At 42.1% G+C, this 19,259-nt stretch overlaps 1 protein-coding gene across 1 annotated transcript; it reads right to left on the bottom strand.

Moving 5' to 3' along the window:
* Nucleotides 1-597: 597 nt before the first annotated feature.
* LOC311361284 (choline transporter-like protein 5-A) lies at nt 598-17,269 on the bottom strand (the record flags this gene model as incomplete). The annotated part of the gene is made up of 22 exons (XM_084481461.1): nt 598-695; nt 867-951; nt 1,116-1,201; nt 1,281-1,351; nt 1,666-1,739; nt 2,145-2,248; nt 2,813-2,907; nt 3,702-3,979; nt 4,329-4,416; nt 4,885-4,977; nt 5,194-5,293; nt 5,530-5,661; nt 6,222-6,334; nt 6,554-6,637; nt 6,923-7,046; nt 7,856-7,916; nt 8,410-8,538; nt 8,848-8,932; nt 9,684-9,768; nt 14,190-14,263; nt 14,526-14,574; nt 17,182-17,269. 22 exons carry the CDS (start codon nt 17,267-17,269, stop codon nt 598-600), a joined length of 2,196 nt encoding a protein of 731 aa, XP_084337587.1.
* Nucleotides 17,270-19,259: the final 1,990 nt, after the last annotated feature.

Raw genomic sequence — 19,259 nt, 5'->3', positions numbered from 1 at the left:
AATCCTTGCTACCATCGAAAACTCTAAATTGAGACTGTTCTTTTCAATTCTCCAAAATTGTTATTGTTTCGTGATAGAAGAAAAAACACTTGTGGTCAAAGCAGTATAAGGCGGCATTAAAGAAGAAGTCCAGCTATTCCAGAAGCTGAACAGTAGAAGGTCGTAGTGTGGTGTCACAGACGTTTGAAGCAGTGGCACGCGAGTAGTAGTTCCTCGGTTGGTTTGTGTCGCCAACGCATATGTTGTGGTAAACAACGTGAGTGAGGGTTGGACCCAGGATCTACCATAGGCTCACATGGAATCATGTGCCCTACCTTTCCCTGTTCATCCCTGTACAAAGATCAAACAAAGAGAGAACCTCCCCAGGAAGCATCCCATGCTGTATGCCTATGCCCAATGACAACATTGAGTCGCAGTTGTAAGGTCGGACTAACTCTCTCTATGAGACACTGAACAGAAAAGCGACGGGTAGGGTTTTAGGTGACATGCATTCTTCTCTCTTTGCATCTTCCACTGGTTGTGAGAAACGTGGACACCAGCTTTGAAAAAGCTTGTTGATTGATTGATTTTAAAGCGTGCATATCCAGGAAACAAATGCTACCGAGACGGACTGGATTTTCCCAGAAGTTGGTGAAGCCCTGGGGACATGAGGAAAGGCCGTTCCGTGCTGCCATCGTTCCGCTCCAGGTCTTCACCTGCTCAGAGAGAGGACAGTTGGTGTGACAATGGGCAACAGTTAGTGGTACATTTGTCAAAATAAAAGTTTAAACCGACAGTACTCTTCTCCTGGCAAGAATGTTTGAATTTGTTTTCTAATGTTTTCCCCTTAACTAATGTGTCACCGCGCCACTTGATGAGTCGCTTACAGAAGCAGAGGAAGAGTGTGTCCACACACATGGCATACACATTGAAGAACCCATGGGCAATCAGATAGGACCCCATGAACACCGTCTGATAGGAAAAACACAGTGACAAGATTGGTAAAGGACTTTGTAGACTTGTTATGATACGTTTCTCTTAAAATGTACTCATTTGCATGTCGGCTGCATATTTTCTTCCAGCTACATATGTATGTGATAGTGACTGAGTGTATGTGTGTTAAATGTGTGGTTTACCACTATTGGGACCCAATAAAAGTTGAGATCGGGCACTTCCACGAATATAGTGAGCTTTCTGTCAAAGACGAAAAAAGCCAGCACGCCTGCAACAAACACACACACACACAAATTTAAAAGGGATCCCCAAATTATTAATAGTACCATGCTACCACTGTGACTCACCAACTCCACCTGCGATGAGCAATTTTCCGAGGAACAACAGAAAGTCGGTCACTCTGTCGAGAACAGCCACCCTGTAGGGAGTAGGAGAGACAGTTCAGCCCTAGTAGCATTAAGCTGGGTGGTGGGTGCCTCTACTATATCCTCGAGATTCAGGAGGCCAGTCATTATATTTCTCTCTAACCTTTGCATTCAAACATTTCACACATTAAACACAATACATTTTTTTTGTGGAAATTATGACATTTTTGGACAGACAATTCAGCTCCCCAAAAACATTATATTTGGATTGTGGTGAAAATGGTCAGGATACGTGTACAAGCCAGCTACATTTTGTCATACAAACGCAAAAATTGATGCACGCCAGATGTTCCACGCTTCAGTTTACCTGACGACATTCCTCATCAGTAGGAAAAAGGCCTCCCTGGCTGAGGTGCAGAAGTTTGTGCCGTAGATGGCCACCTGAATGAGGGACCACACAGGGACAATCAGAGCAGAGTCACTGTTGGGATTTAGACATTGAAAGCTAGCTAATTGAAAAATAAAGATAAATGCAACATTTTTTGTTACATACAGTATATAAAATAAATACATTCTGGATGAATGCCCCCCCCCCAGATTTTAGCCTTTGTTAGGGGCTTATGAAAGATAGCAATAGCCTGAAGAGCAATATAGTCCCTCCCCCTAAATGTAAAAAAGAGTCTACCAAAAGTCAGCAAGCATATGTTTTTTTTTTTTGTTTTTTTTTTTAAGTTTATAGTGGGAGGAGACTTGCTTGAACAGTGAGTTGGGTTGAATGAGTAGAAAACAATGGCTACTGCTACAAATCCTACAAACTACTTCCATCGTCACAGAATAATAACTCACCATGATGTAAGCGTTGCGGTTCATGTAACGTATGAATCGCTCAAGGCACCAGAAACAGCACTTCAGGCAGCACAGTAAGAACCTGGCTATGATGTTGTTAGCTCCTGGATGGATACACACAAAAGGATCTCACACACCACGAAAGAAACATCTGGATTCTACAACTGTTTTTGAGTCTGGGTCTGTATGGACACTGGAAAAACCCATCTTGGTAACAATTAATTAACAGTTAACTAATGGTCTAGTAATAATTAACTCATGGTGTTAATGTTAGCTAATGGTTTAAATGTTAACTTAGGTTATGGTTTTCATATTAACTAAGGGATTAATTTATACATTATTTAATCTGCTTAAGAGTTATTATTGTACCTTATTGTAAAGGGTTATCTTGAACTTTTTACACAAAGGGGACAATGTACTAACACAACCGTTTAAATTTTTTACCACATCCATGGTTTGCACCATCTCTGGGAATGGACGGATAATAAATGGCCCTGGTGTACCAGTTTACATTCACATGTGTGTGTTTACATGGAGAAAACATGTCTCTTAACATTGCAAGCTCACAACTGTTTTTTAAAATCTGTCTTTGAAGAGAGATTCAACACACCGGTGAAAACTCTCCATTGATCTGGGGGTAAACAAAGGAGTGTGTATGTGTGGCCAACCTCTTAGTTTCTCATCCAGGTATTCTAACAGTATTCGGGCGAGCTGGACAACTGACAGAATCAGTGAGCCGAAAGCCAGAGACCCTGTGTGGTACCTACAAACACACACACACACACACACACACACACACACACACACACACACACACATCAATACATCTATGTACTACCTTTATTTTTGTTATGCGTGCGTGTGTCTGTGGTATGTTGTGTAGAGTAAATGTATAGAAAATAAAATGTATTTAAATAAATATAAATTACAGTTGTTTAGTATTCTTATTGTAATGCATGATTCATATATACACACAAAAATATAGAATCATATATACTCATACATAAATACAATTTCTATACACACATACAATCATCCACACAGACAGGCTGTCAACGGCCTCCACATGGCCTGGGGAGACACTTCAGCACCTTGGACAGCGACCACTCCCTCACTCACTTGTTCCCTCATTCCGGTCTATTCCCTCATTCCTTATATACAGTGAACAATATCTCGCACACTATTAAAAATTACTTAAAATACAAGTAAGGCAGAGTATAAGGGGAATCCAGACACCACAAGGAAGCGTCAGAAATGTATCGATGCAACGTGTATTAGGGCCATAAACAAGCCGAGAGTTGTCCTGTCGTGGCAGCTCATTTGTAGGCGGAACCCAATGTGCCGACCATGTGTTGTGTTATTATCGCCCTCGTCTGGGAAGCCCTTAGGTTAGTTCTGTGCTTCACCCCACAACTCGTACAGTTTATCTCATAAACTATTCATTGTTAAAACTTCCATTGTTAAACCTCTCAAGGGGAAAGTGTCAACACACACATGCACGCACGCACGCACGCACGCACACACACACACACACACACACACACCCTCCCTCTGTACCTGACAGCCCTGCTGAAGGAGGAGAAGAGCGGGCAGGGCGGGACGTCCCGGGGCCTCCTCCGGGCCCAGTAGTAGCTGGCGAAGGCCCCGGCCAGGGTGCACTGCTCCAGAGCCAGGCTGAAGTTGACTAGCCACAAGCAGGTCAGCAGGTTGAAGAGCTGCAGCAGGAACAGATAGCGGTGGAAGGGGGTCTCCCCACCGTAGAAGGCGAACGTGCAGCGGGAGCCCTCGCAGGAGGCTAGGGCCGTTGTCGACCAGTTGGACGTCCTGTTGAACGTCTGGATGAGGGGGGGGAACACGAGGGGCGAAGGCAAACGACAGGGGATGGGGGGGGTTAGCGCTGAAGCTAGTTCTCAGGTATGCACGGCTCTATAAGAGTAGTTAAGGTAAGGGCTAATGTATATCAATGGACATGACTAGCGTAATATTCGACCAGTTTTACAGTCTTTTTACAATCGTCCCATGCCTGGTTTAAAGAATATGTCTGCTTTATTAATGATTTTTTGATGTTTCATTCAATTCTTATATTAACATACATACATACATACATACATATACATACATACATACATAAATAAGATACTTCACATAGATGACATACATTTAAACATACATATGGGTGTGTACCTCAGGGGAGCAGGTGCTGTTGGCATAGGGACAGGTGATATCTGGTGACATCACCTTGTAGACCGCCTCTCCTGAGGAAGCTAGCAATCTGTTGAGTGGTGTCAAGGCTAGGGAGGAAATACAGTAGACCTTTCTAACTCTACATATCCTACGTCAGGGAATCTTTTCTCTGATTGGTTCGGAGAAGCCATCTTGCCTGTCAATCACAGCTACGGGAAACTCAACACCTTACAACAATTTCGGAGAAACTCAGAGAGGGTAGGAGCAGAGAGGGAGGGGACTTTTTTTTGGTTGTTTAGTTTCAAAATGTCCAAGACAAATTTCCTGTGGGACAAATAAAGTATACTTTAATCTTGAAAATCTTGCCCTGTTGTACTTTCTTGTGCCACCCGCTGATTCAATGAATCTAAGAATGATTGCTAACATTTCATGTTGACAAACAAACAGCTGGACTCTGTCAATGCTGATCAAACTGTTGTGCTCAACATAGTAGCCAGCTGCTGATGCCGATCCCAGAGATACAAATATACATCACTGATTTGGTGTGAGAGGATACACGGCCGTAACAGCCCAATAGGAGATGAAGAGAGCCAGCAGAAGGAAGGTGATGAGAGGATAAAACAGAGAGGACATGATGTGGCCAGTAGCTCTGTTAAGGGGAGAACAATACAAAGGCAAATTCCTTCATTAATTCAAGAATACAATCCATTATATAACTTAATAATTACCATAAATGAATGGTGTATCACATCATAAAACAACTGTGTAGATTAATTTGTTTCAGCGTATAAAATTGAGGATAAAGCTATCACATAATAAGCTACCACAGTTGATAGATTCTTGCAGGCAGGTTTGGGGCTCATACTTGCTAGCTTCTCTGAGAAGAGTGATGGCTACTTGGACCCTTCCCCTCAGAAAGATCAGCATCAATAAGATGGAAGCTTCCATTCCCCCGAGGAAAACCACTGAATGATGAAGCATGAGAAAAAAAATCAGGTTACCGTAATTCTACATATGCCAAAGCAAGAAAATAGATTCTAGAGCTGGAACTAATAGACTACAAAAAAGTTGTATATACTGCAGGAATAAAAAAATACAAATAAAATGTAATTTTACATTTTTGTCAAGTTTTGTTGTCGACTTGTTGTCAAGTCAAAACAGTCAGCAGACACATAGGCAAGCGATTGTGAGGGTAACTTACAGAATATGACCCATGTTTGCCTCAGCTGAAGATAGACTTGTAGGTCGGTATGAAAGCCAACCTCCACAATGGCAACATCGGAACCTAGTCTCTCACCGAGGCCAGACAGCTCCCTAGAGCAGTACCACATTCCTAACAGAGAAGAAGGAGGATTGAGGAATACACACACAAATCATCGTTCATCCACTAATCACAGACAAGAACATCTTAGCAATGTTTTCAGGGTGTAATAATAATAATAATTCATATAGCGCTTTTCAAAAACCAAAGGTCACTTAACAATGAGTGGATGAATTTCATTTTCCATTCAACAGATATGTCTACTTCCAGTCCAGTCGTAGCAGTGACATTCAGTGATATGAATAAACTGAGGTGTCATTCAGGAACTTTATGCATATGATTGGAACTGGTTCAAATATTACTTACTCAACCACACACACACACACACACACACTATCTGAAGTGTACACATTAAATTATGAACACAAAGCATGCGCATACACACACACACACACAAAAACAAACACTCACACATACACAAACATTTATATACTTTTTTTAAATTGCTCTTTGTCACTGAGACCAAAAGGTGGCAGTGCATAAAATAAATCCCAATTCTCCCATTAAACAACCTCATGAACACACAGGTGTTGTGAATATCACACAAGGATAACAGTAGTACAAATGCGTACCATAAGCAATAAGCAGCATGACAGTGATGATGGTGACCCAAAGCAGTAAGCCAGCTGTGAACCTCAGCAGCAGTATGAAGGTTAGGCTAACCACCGCAGCTATCAGCAGACCACTGTTAACGCACACATTGCACAATGTTATACATCATATGTTAACATACGTATTGTATCCACTATGCTAAATATGTTAGTGTCACAAATTGTATCTCTTTTTTTGGACGAAAGTATGAGAAAATAACACAATATCTGGCATTGGTTTATACAATTTAATTTAATTTGTGTTTATTATTTAGTATTTGTATTACAATGTGTTTGGGTGTGTGTGCACTTACATGAGTATCCATTGCCAGGATTTAGCATAATCCTCCACTATCTTCATGCCCCACTCCTTGGCGTCCACTAGCCCTGTTATGCCACTGCAAAAAGAAAAAGAAGGAAGTCTGTAATAAAAGGAGACAGAGGTAAAAACCCTGAGTTGAATGCTACATATTTTAAACTAAACATTAACCAAAGCAGCAGCAAGATATTTGCAACAGAGTAACCATGCAAAAAATTATCAAAACACTAAATATGCACAACCATGTACTTCTACATCTTCAAAAACCAGCGTCAAAAATCACCAAAATACGGTGTGTTTCTAAAGAAAATGTCAAATGATTGACTTCAAAACGTGCAAGAAGCAGCAGGACCGCAGGTTTTACTTGGCAGCTTGGCGTAGCTCCGCGACGCTGCGAGGGGCGTCCATGGCGTCTTTAAACCTGGTGTGGTTGGCCACCGTCAGCGTCCCGTTCAGAGGGATGAAGTCCGGAAGACACCTCTGGAGAACTGAGGCAAACGCATATCAGAGACTGGTCCGTGAGGCATCCCACAGGGGCTCACACACACACACACACACACACACACATAGCACCATGGGCATGGCTGCTCAATGTAAGGGCCCACTTCCTCAACAAACCAAACCGAAACACAACATACAGAATATGGGCTGGGGTTGACCAACACCCATTTGAAATGTTCACAGACTAGAAAATTCTTCCAACAAAAGCAGACAACCATCATGGCTAGAGTGTGCCAAGCACTTTTACACAAAGCACACAAAGGAATACATCACAAGAGACAAAAGGATCATCTTATCTTACATACAGATATGCTGTTCTTAATTTTTTCAGCTGAGAATCAGTCCAACACTTTGCTCCGTTTCCACACACAACTCCCATTACAATGTTATATTTATGTCATGCACATTATTCTGTATCATACATGATACTGAATAATATAGAATATAATAAGTGATAGACGCTGTAAAGGTGGTAGCCACTAGATGGCGGCGTTTGAAAGGTTGCGTGTTGTCTGCACGTATAAGCTGTGGTCTGGCCAAGTACAGAGAATAGTAAAGTTCTCGATGTTTGTTGTCCATGTCTGACATGTAATGTTTTTTTATTACGTCTGATCTGAGCTGAAAACTTCTGTATATTCTGTAGATTTCTGTATGCTTTCATATAGTATATATATATATATATATATATATATATATATATATATACACTATATATATATATGTATATATCATATAGTAGTATCATATAAGTATTGAAACCTGCCAACGTGATTCTTTCTAAGAACCACACGCTTACATGGTCTGCTAGGAATGATCATAGAGGGGCAGTCCTCATCTCGCAGAACCTGAGACACGGGCTGAAAGAGAAAAGGGCCAACGTTGACATTTTCGGTCACAGGCATTCAAAAGCAACAAGAGAAAAAAAAAATCACTATGGGAGGAGGTTCAGAGCTCTCGCTGAGGGAGAACCACGCGAGAGTGTGGGGCCGACGGCATCGGATTAGAAGACAGAGAGATAGGGGCAGGTGTTGTCAATCACTAATCACCTAATCATCTCTTGAAGACACAGCACTTCCAGGGGGACTGGTGTGATAAATCCACTCCACTAATGATCCTCTATGCTCAGTGTTCGAAAGAGTGCTGCAAATTGGTCAAATGGTTGACACTTTCTCGTGGCAAATAGATAAGCAGTTGCCTCAAACAGGACATTTAAATAACACACAAGATCATCATACAAAAATAAGTAGTTGTATAAAACCGTTGTGTTCGACACTTACAACTTCTGCTTGGTTACAATTGCAATTAACATGCAATGAGCAAAGGTAGTCTATAAACGATGAATACTGCTACCTTGTTGGGATTGTTGAAGCCAGGTTTGCAGAACTGCCTGTAATAGTCCCAGTAGCTGCTGCCGAGTGTCTTCTGCAGCTGCATGTCTGTGTAGGTGGCAAACCTGTCCGGACACTTTGACACACACATCTAGAAACAACGTAGAAGCAGTGTTGATGCTGTGAGATGAGCACAAATGCATGTCACCATTTTGGCATTGATTATTGAGCTATTCAAAAGAGTTTTATTGGCAGGGAACTTTGCACATACCATACAAGGATTTTTGTCCGATATGTTTGTGCAAAAAATCCATGATAAAATAATACAGAAGACTGCGCTAAAGGGATGCTGATTAAAGAAACTAAGGACTAAAAGGTGTATGTTTTTTACTTGCTAATTTCTTGATTGAATCTTATGGGATTTGTAGCGTGGGATCTGATTCTGTATAGTAATTCCTACCTGTGTGGTCGGACACTGAAGATTGATAAGAACAGCTGGGTTGGCACATTTCAGGATGTTGAAGTAGAACAGTATTGGCTTCTTCCTGCAAAAACGTCATGTTGTCAGAGCTTGTCATTGTTATGGTCTACTAAAGTCAAATGTATGCATTTGGGCTGGGTTTCAAAGTAGTCATATATTAGCGAGTAGCCCAAGCACATTGTGTGTAAAATTTTACAATCTACCCACATTTTGTCACTGAGATCTTGATAAATGATGAACTCTAACAAATGTTATCATAAATGCCTGGATACAAATGTTCTCTCCCTCTCTCTCTCTCTCTCTCTCTCTCTCTCTCTCTCTCTCTCTCTCTCTATGTCTCTGTCTCTCTGAAACACACAGACAGCAATGCCCCCCCCCCCCCACACACACACACACACCATACCCCTTATCACTCCCCTGCAGCCAGCAACATCGATGCTTTTATCATCGCCACGGTTACGGCCTGCCAAGCATCCGTTTCTTAAAGACTCACTTCCTGCTCTGACCAGCGGAGGGTGGAAATGCCCCCTCTCACACCTCCCCATCACAGGTGATGAGTGATTGTCCATCCAATTCATTATGTGGTGATTGCACAGATAAGGAAGGCTTTGGGAGCAGCTCTTTGCCTCTAGAGCATGGAGCCATCAGGTATCTAGGTGAAGTATTTCTCGCATTCTCCATGTGAGAAATTGCTAAACATGAATGCATCAGTAACAAAGAATTGTATTCACAAATGATGGGGCTGTTGTGACTAGGTTTACAAAACATGTTTTGGTCGGTCTCCCACCAGAGGTCAGTGCGGGTTGGGTGCTTACGCGTTGGGCGTTCCGTTCTGTCCACAAAACTGGCCGTAGCTGTCTGTGGCGTGGAGAACCTTCCGCGGGTCACCGTGCAGCCAGGCTGAGGGGAACAGAAGGCTTTGTTACAACAGAGGAACCAGACAGGAGTGTTAGTTCACATGCAAGACTGGAAATTAAAAGTGGCTGTAGATAAGAATTGAGAGATGTAAATGGAGAAAGAGAGCAGAAAAGAAAAGAGGAAAATAAGCAACCCCAAAAACCCGCCCCTTCACTCTCTGCTCCCACCCTACCTACGTTTGCCTGCCATTGACAAGTGTTGCTTTACACACCTGTGATTGACAGGCAAGATGGATTCCCTGAAATCTAAATTGTCTCATAAAGAGGCGTGCAGTCCACCAGCATTTCAGCCAATACAACAACAAATAATACTTGAATTCTAGCTCTTAGATATGTCTTACAGCCCATTTGTATTTGTATTGTGTGGCATACAACCCTTGTATGCATGTATGGACATGATAATAGGTTTCAGTATATTGTTCTTGTTTAAATAATATCACCATCTTCTAAACATGGACAATCACCCGGTTTGTCTATGAGAAGTTGTGTGTAGATTGCACCAGAAAATTGAGCATTCCTGGAATTTGCACACAGAGAAGAAGAATAAAGGAATGAAGATGAAAGAGAAAATTACAATGAGATGGTACTTAATATGCATGTTTGTCAGCTGTTTGAATGTTACTTATGTGTATGTATCTGTGTGTGCGTGTGCGTGTGTGTGTGTGTGTGTGTGTGTGTGTGTGTGTGGCACACATAGGTTGTGTAATTGAATGGGCTTATAACGAGGAGATGAGAGAAGGGAGGAGAGGAGACAGTTAAAGGAAGGGAGGTATAGTGAGCAGCAGTACACGAGGACCGAGTGTGTGTATTTGTCTGGGCAAGTGTGCACACTATCTTTGGGGTGATGTCATTGAAAATGATGTCATCTTCTTATAGTAGTGGGGGAGGGGGGCTTGAGAGGGAAGAGTATGCCAAAACCTGTGTTCACACGCACGCACACACACGCACACATACGCACATGTGCCCACACACATACACATACACAAACACTCTCACACACACACACACACACACACACACACACAAACACACACACACACACACTGGTCAAATCTAAGTCTTTGTCCTGCCGTTTGTGTGTGCAAGATTCTCTCCACGTCTCTTTGAAACGTTTAAATTTTAAATTAACGATTGAGTGCTGATAAAGTATAGAAGGGGATGAACTAAATCATTTTTTGGGGTGTGTTGGTGTGTGTTTGTGTGTTTCAGGGGTGCTGGTACCCTTGAAGTGTAGAAGAGATGAGATGTCTTTGTTCTCAACAGTATAAAACATCCGTTATTCCTCTGTTGTTTTCTGTACATTGAGAGCTTGAGCCTCGTCTTAGTATTCGTACTGTAAAGGCAAGGTGTGGAACAACAAGAGCATGCCTTTCATGAAATAAGAAAGACGTCATTTATTAGGAGGTATTATTATAAGTGAGTATATATTAAATATTATAGATTCATATTTTATAGATTAGGGATAGAGTGAGAGAGATAGCATGAGAGCTCCATTGGTCCAAGGTAAATGGGATGACCTCATCTAAGCATCCATAATCATCTGGACTCATTTTGGCAGCGTGGGAAAGATGTTGTCGCTTTTCTAATAACAGGGGACAGCGGTTTAAGGCTTTGCTGCGTTTACCGAGCGGCACCTGGATTCAGCCGTTATTTCACACCTTAGAGAGCATTAAATATCGAAGGTTTCAGAGAAGGCTTAACTCTCAGGCTACGATCATCACTTCATCACTTTCATATCACATATCGCATGCAGATAGCTAGCCCTACAGAGGACGGATGGACGATGCTAAGAATATACACTGTCACACACCTACATCTTTTATATTAAACAGAAACATTGCACAAATGCGTGTGGCTCTGTATCAGGGAACATTTTGTGAAGAGATGGGTGCAAGGGTGGCATAAAAGAGTCGAGTTCCCAGCCGAGCCATAGGGCGCGGCAGTAGGAGGAATGATGAGGCTGGTTGATATCAAAATATTTCATATATTCCTCATAGTCCTCTTTTGCAGGAGGCAGTGGCAGCAGTCATGAAAGCCATTCCAGAGTGTGTGTGGTTGATGGCTGGTTGAAGCAGCCTCACCTGGCCTGAGTCTGGCTAATTAGACTCTGGGGCTGAGTGAGGCTGCCTACCTGTGGTGCATTGATCAATCAATGCACACACACACACACACACACACACACACACACACACACACACACACACACACACACACACACAGGATGAGAGCTCTAGCATTCCACTATTCAACACCTGCTCTGCAAACTGTACAACTCTGCAATGAACCAGTTTTCTATAGCATCTACCTGTGTCCTGGTGTCAGAGGAGCCCAGTGAAGCCGTCTCGGTGGCACTGTGGCAGGGTCAACTGATAGTCATGACTGGAGCCTGCTATTGTTTGATAGGCCTACTCTTATTTATTTAACCGTGATCATGATTATTTAATATCAAGCAAATGGACCGTCGGGCTGGACCTTCATCTTCTCCTCCCAGCCTTTCCACAAGTGTGCATGTTTTCAGAGGGGTGATGTCATTGAAAATGATGTCATCTTAAAGTGGTGGAGGGTGCCAGGGAGGGATGTGTACCGCATATGTGTACTGCATATGTACACACACACACACACACACACACACACACACACACACACACACACACACATACACACACACACACACGCGTGTAAAATCAAAACAGAAATTGTGTGTCTCCTGCTGTGTGTGCACATGTTTCTCACCATGCCTCCTTGGATTTTTGTTCTAAATGAAAGATGAAGAAGAATATAGAAGGATTACAGACGAAGGTTAATTAAGTCGATATTTTTGTGTGATTTGGTGTGCGTGTCAGTTTCGGGGGGGCCCTTGTACCCTCGAAGTGTAGAAGGGGTGTGATGTCTTTCTTCTCAACAGCATAAAGCTTCCATTATTCATGCCTGTCCTGATCTGTTTGCTTTTTTCATGATAGAATATCATCTAGGCAGGCTGGGAGGCTCACACACTACACTACACTAGAGGCTCACACACTGCACTAGAGGCTGGGAGGCTCACACACTGCACTAGAGGCTGGGAGGCTCACACACTACACTAGAGGCTGGTAGTCTCACACACTGCACTAGAGGCTGGGAGGCTCACACACTACACTAGAGGCTGGGAGGCTCACACAATACACTGGAGGCTGGTAGTCTCACACACTGCACTAGAGGCTGGTAGTCTCACACACTGCACTAGAGGCTGGGAGGCTTACACACTGCACTACACTAGAGGCTCACACGCTACACTACACTAGAGGCTGGGAGGCTCACACACTACACAAGAGGCTCACACACTACACTACAGGCTGGTAGGCTCACACACTACACTAGAGGCTGGGAGGCTCACACACTACACTACAGGTGAGGAGGCTCACACACTTCATCTGTGATTTCGGTCCCCAGAGACCCTCGCTGGTACCTACACTCAACCATCCAAATCATGGAAGCACCAATGGTCAGCGTGGAGGGGATTGAGGTGGGGTGATAATCTCTGTAACGTTCCTATTTTTGGTTCTGATCTTCAACCCTCTTCCATAGCTCTTATTTTTTCCTTCACTGGTTTTCCTCCACTGTTCGGTCTGTGTCCTCATGTAAAAGCCTAATTGGAGATATCTAAGAGTCCCACTTTCTGTCAGTCCGTTCATCCTCCTGCCCCATCTTGTTTCATTCACACCCACTCGTTCAGAGATGACTGCGTCACGGCTTTCCCGGGAGAGGGAATATTAAAGGGGTCCCGTCACACTCGCCTTTTTCTAATAAAGGAGAGTACTTCTTCATTCAGGTGCAACATCATGAACTCCGGGATTTGGGTTTCTCCTTTGGCCCGATGTAACCTGAGTTGATAGTTTCAGGCTGTGATTCTAATCTCACTCTCTTGGATTAGAAAATAGCCCAGCATCCCTCCTTTAACTATGGAGAACAGAGAGGCGTAAGAGAGATATGGATAATGGGGGATGAGAGAGAAAGACTAACTCCTCTGAGACTTTGATGAGCAGTGCCACGCTACAGAGAGCAGTAGGCAGTGTGTGTTGTCACTTGAGAGTAACAGATGAAGGCAGATTGGCGTAGTGGAGAACACAAGAGAGTAGTGACAATGGTTGAACGCAGCAAAGAAATATGCTGATGAAACTAAAGGAGATGAAATGATGGAAGATTGAAGACCACCGTGGAAAGAAGAGGCAGGCAAGCATAGTTTGTAAGAGGAATGCAAGTTTTTAAGAAAGATGTGTGTGTGTGTGTGTGTGTGTGTGTGTGTGTGTGTGTGTGTGTGTGTGCGTGTTCAAAGGGGGGCTTGTTACACTGGAGGCTATATATGGCAATGTGAGAAAGACCCAGGGACTTGTGCAGTTTTCTTTGTGTGTGCGTTTGCAGACTCACCCACAATCCCAAGAGCCCCATAAGCAAGGATGACGACCATGAAGATCAAACAACATAGGACATCAGTGCAGCTTCTACCGAACCAGAATAAAAAGAGCAGACAGATGAAAAGATGTGGGAAGAAGAATAAGTGCAAATCCCTAAAGACCAAAGCGAAAGTACAAATCGGAGAAAAACCCTTTCACACTTAAATTTTCTTTCGATGAACAGCCAGACAGTAGATTTCAAATTCCATAAGAAACAACAATTACAATAACTGGTTTCATGTGTTATAACCTGGCTCGTGATTGTAATCACAACAACATCATGACATCAAATGTCAATGTATGGACTGACCTTTTGCGGACAGGGCCTCTGAACAAAGGATCAAACTTGTGTGGTTCTCCTGCGAAACAGAGACACAATTGAGATGAAGAAACAAAAAAAATGAGCCAACTATATATTTCTGTCTATCAGAAGTGGGGTGCTTTTTAAATCTTGACAGTGGGGAGGAACAGGTCAAACCGGGTGTTTGTGTTTCCTTCAAGGAGCAACATGCAGGTTAGCATCTAGGTTCACTAATGGGATGAAAAATATGTAGCAAATTGATTGTAAAATGACAGGTGGACTTGACAGACCAAAAAACAAAGACGTTACTGAAGCAAAACCAAAGGTTAGAGCCAAAGTGAATGGCAAGTAGCAGCACCGTGTTCATAATGTTAAGCCTGGAGACCGCTGAGATGGGTCACCCTCCTACCAACAGGAAAGATATAGCAGCCTTATTGCTTCCTGCATCTTCTAGAAATAACAAGTCATCTTTAACATCCAAGCAAGCTACGGAAGAATACTTGAATGTTTAGTCGGAACTCAAGGCTACAGAGAAGAATCCAACTGTCAAGTAAAAAATAAGACAATTAATGTTAAAATCAATTTGCTAAATGTTCCCCCACAACCCACCTAGACCAAACGCTACAAAAACGTTTAAGCATTAAACGGTTGTTTTAATGTATTCTATAATTATTGTATTCATTTGCAGATGGCATTAGGTTTATTCATTTCCTATGAATCATCTTTCATGCCAACCACTGCACGTAAGATTGACTAAAGTCTTTAAGAAGTTTGAACTATACTGAACTGTAGGTTCAGTAATAGCAAATGACATTATTACATTATTACAACATTGACAACATCTTCACCTGTCAGAAATGTTTTAGGGTAGAAAGACATCACACACTCTTTAGCCAACATGGCAGCCACCGAGTGATGTTTATGTAACAAAGAAACAATAAGACTGCTCCTTTGTGTCCATTCCAACACGTTTGCTAACCCCCTCACTGGTCTATATTTATTCCATTCCATCCCTCTCAAAGGCTTTTTTTGTCCTAGGTTGTCTGCCAAGTTGGACTAATATTGGGACCATGAATTATGGTCTGCGGTACACTGCCCATACTAACAATTTGTGATAAAATCTGAGTCACAAATCAGGTTTGGTATAACACTCAACTTGCCATGTAAAAAACGATTGCTTAAAAGAGGATTGGGCGATTTAAGAGCTATAATTTGATTGTGTCTCGTAATTTGTGAGAAATGTCAATGTCATCCATCAGATATTAGTGAGCTGTGAGAATATCTGTTAACTTTACCTGCCTCTGAAGGAGACAATTTAGATTGTAGACAGCTCCCGGCTCCATTTTGACCAATCAGAGCATCTCTTCCCTGATTGGTTCAGTGGATGTCTTGCCTGCAAATCAGAGCCTAGCTCCACCCCAGGTGTTTGAATACAACACTCAATGGCGGAGAAACAGAGTGAGGGAGCAGAAAGAGACCTCTTTTGGGGGTCAAATTTTCTTTAATATTGCACTCTTCAGATCTTCGCAACCCTTAAATCCCTTAATGTCCCTGGTCACCCTAATCTGTAATTTGCATTTGATTTAGTGTTGTTGGCATCCAGTGTGCATAGTCAAGTAATAACAAATCATTTCCACTCAATGTGTAGATACACGCCTATAAAAAGAAAAAGGCCGTTATTAAGGCAGGATTTCTACAATAAGGTGTGACATCATAAAGAAGAATGTAAATGTCCCTTCCTTGGTTCTACTGACACATCATATTAACAGCTTTGTCAATGCTGTTAACAGGCGGCACAACACGTCGTATTGTGCTTGTAAAAATTATATAGAAATGAAATTATATTGGTAAAATACTGTCAGGGACAATAGAAAAATGTGTCTGCCATTCACACAAATTACAATCAGGGAGTTCAGCATGCTGTCTTTAGGCCTTTTATCACAGCGGCGTAATAGGGGTGAACACCAGTGTATCTCATTATGTTAACTACGGCCACTGGCATGCCTCCAGACCCATCATTAACTCTATGTGTAACTACTATTACACCTTTGTGATAGATTGGCACGTTGGCACGTATTGAGCTATGCACTTGATGAGTTGTCCATGTGTTACCATCGCAGCACATGGGAGAAGACAACATCTTAGTTCAGCTCAGGGGGCATTAGCGATCCTGCTAATCTTTATCCTGTACGACACTAAAATAGCCTTCCCTTGTTATTCAAACACACATGCTCCTATTGTTTGCGTTGGCAATAACTACTGTGAGCAGCAGAGTAGGATATTCTCCCTGCCAATCTGTTGTAGGCTCATCAGCAACAAATAGAATTCAAGCTCCAAAAAATTATAATATAAATAATAATCAGGGTAGGCTACTGCAGAGCCCCAATCTGTCACAACCATTAGGATATGACTCTGGGGCAATATTATGAAAATTAGGATGGATGGACAATATCAATTAATGAGATTCCTGGAAATTTGATAATATAATGATAGCATTGTGTAGTCTATAGAAGAAAAAAAGTGAACTTATTAATTTACTATCAGACGTCAACGAAGACCAACTGAGACAATGGAGTCGATATGATTGACCACATTTGCCAGCATAATTGAGAAACTTGTCAAGTGATCAATAGCTCTGTGACATGTCACACATGGAGCCGCTTACCGTAGTAGCGAGGAGGCGTTGATTGACGACCGGCGACCTCGCTCCGCACGGCGGAGGAACTCTCCTGTGCGTACCGCTTCGCCGGCATGGTACTGCGTGTCTGTTGGGGATGGATGGTAGTAGCGTAGTAGTGGTGGTGGGTAATAGAGTGGATGAATGGAAGGAGAGTGTTGGGGAATGCAAGCTTATCATAGGCTACTGGGATACATGTGGTAACAACACAGTTCAGCGTCACGAATGTTTAATAAAAAAAAAATATATATGCTATAATAGAATAATAATGGGAATGAAATCATCATAATAATCATAATAATAATATATATAAAACATGGACTAATATAGAAATAGTCCACCTTGAAGTGTGAGATATTAAAAATCCATAGCGTAACCATGAGTCTTGAGTTTGTTGTAGTTTTTTTACTGCAACATTGCAACGAAATCATAATGTGGCACTGGAATATTAGAGTACACTTTCGGATGCGGGCTCTCATAGACCGTAAATCAATGTCCACCATCGCTAAGGCTAATAACTTTAAATATGTAAATTCGTTTAGCCTGCCCTATTGCATTGTTTGAGTAAGCTTGCCTACATATTGTCACTTGAACGGCAAAATTATGACAGAATATAGGCCTTAATATTGTAGGATAAAACTTTACATATTCAATAACACGGAATCTTCCCACGGTCAAAAGGTTTGCTCTTCTCGTTACGCGCTCCTCCACAGCTCTATAGTGGACCTAATGTTGTCGATTTATACTGCTGTACACCGCCATCATGTGGCTATAACAGGAACTGAAAAGATAACCTATTTTGAATAAAACAACAGCATAATGACACTTGTCCCGAGGGGTATTCCATCAACCAAGCTAAATGCAAAGCCGGGCTTATTTTGCTTAGCCTGGCTTCTTTCAGCTAGAGTTGCGTTCCATTAATGTGGCTTAAGGGAATTTCCGCTAAGTAACCATGGCAATTTATCCGACCAAACTAACCTGGTCGGGAGCAGGTTACTAATTTGAGCGGTGTTTCAGAGAAATCCACCTGTCAGCAACAATTGTACCATCAAAAGGTTCCGCCAAGCCTAGTCCTCACAATTTTGTCATAAATGTACATATATGAAGTACAAACAGCGTATATTTTCACTAAGGGTCTGAGATTAAATGACGCAAATGAAATAATTCAATGAATTGCTATGTATTATTACTGTGGTTATTCGTTCAACACATTTTTACACAAATCTATGTATTATCGCGTCATCAGTAATCAGCGGCTGCATGAAGGGTCTTGCACTTGCCCTGTGATACGTGCGACCCGAGTTCGCGTCTAGACTGAAGTGTTTCATTCTTGACGTTGGCTTCATTTTGTAATTCATTTTATTAATTCCCTAATTAACAATATTCAAATAAATGGAAAATAAATGGCATGAAAAGTAATTTGTTTTCTCTAATAGCCTAATCATTCCTATATTACAATTATGACTTCCGTGGGGATAGAACCCCGGACGACCGGGTGCAAGTCCGACACGTTAACTCGAGACTATCACCCTTCTATTAAATCAATGGTCAATATTAAATTAAAATATGTTAGGCTTAATACTACTTATGCATTCAACAGATCGCCGATTTTTGTGCCAGCAGCCTCCCTGTTTCTATTAATGGTTACGGTGTTCCCTTTTTGAGTTATATGCGTGTAGGCCTACTCCTCATAGACCTCCACAAGCAGCTTCTGTTCGCCGCTGGAAAAGATCCCGCTCGGTCCTTTTCGGACATTTGATCCATGATTCGACATTCACGGTTCTGGGCTGGTTATATATCTCGTGAACGCGCGTAATCCACGATAATGTGAGCCTGGTTTGAACTAACCTGAGCAGTGCGCGGCTGAACTGCGTTGATGGAACGGCTTTAGTCTCAAGTGGAAGTTGGCGCTAGTTCTAACCAGGCTTAATCAACTAATCGCCGCTTTCGTTAGCGACTTTGATGGAATACCCCCCTGTTCACACACAAATGCAAACAAGTTCACAAATGAAAAGCGTCTTGTAAATTCAAGTTTAACAGTTTGTATATAAATGTAACAACATCCA

This window comes from Micromesistius poutassou (assembly GCF_964030765.1).
Source record: "Micromesistius poutassou genome assembly, chromosome: 16".
NCBI classification, from domain to species: Eukaryota; Metazoa; Chordata; class Actinopteri; order Gadiformes; family Gadidae; genus Micromesistius; species Micromesistius poutassou.
This window is presented reverse-complemented; position numbering and strand designations above follow the sequence as displayed.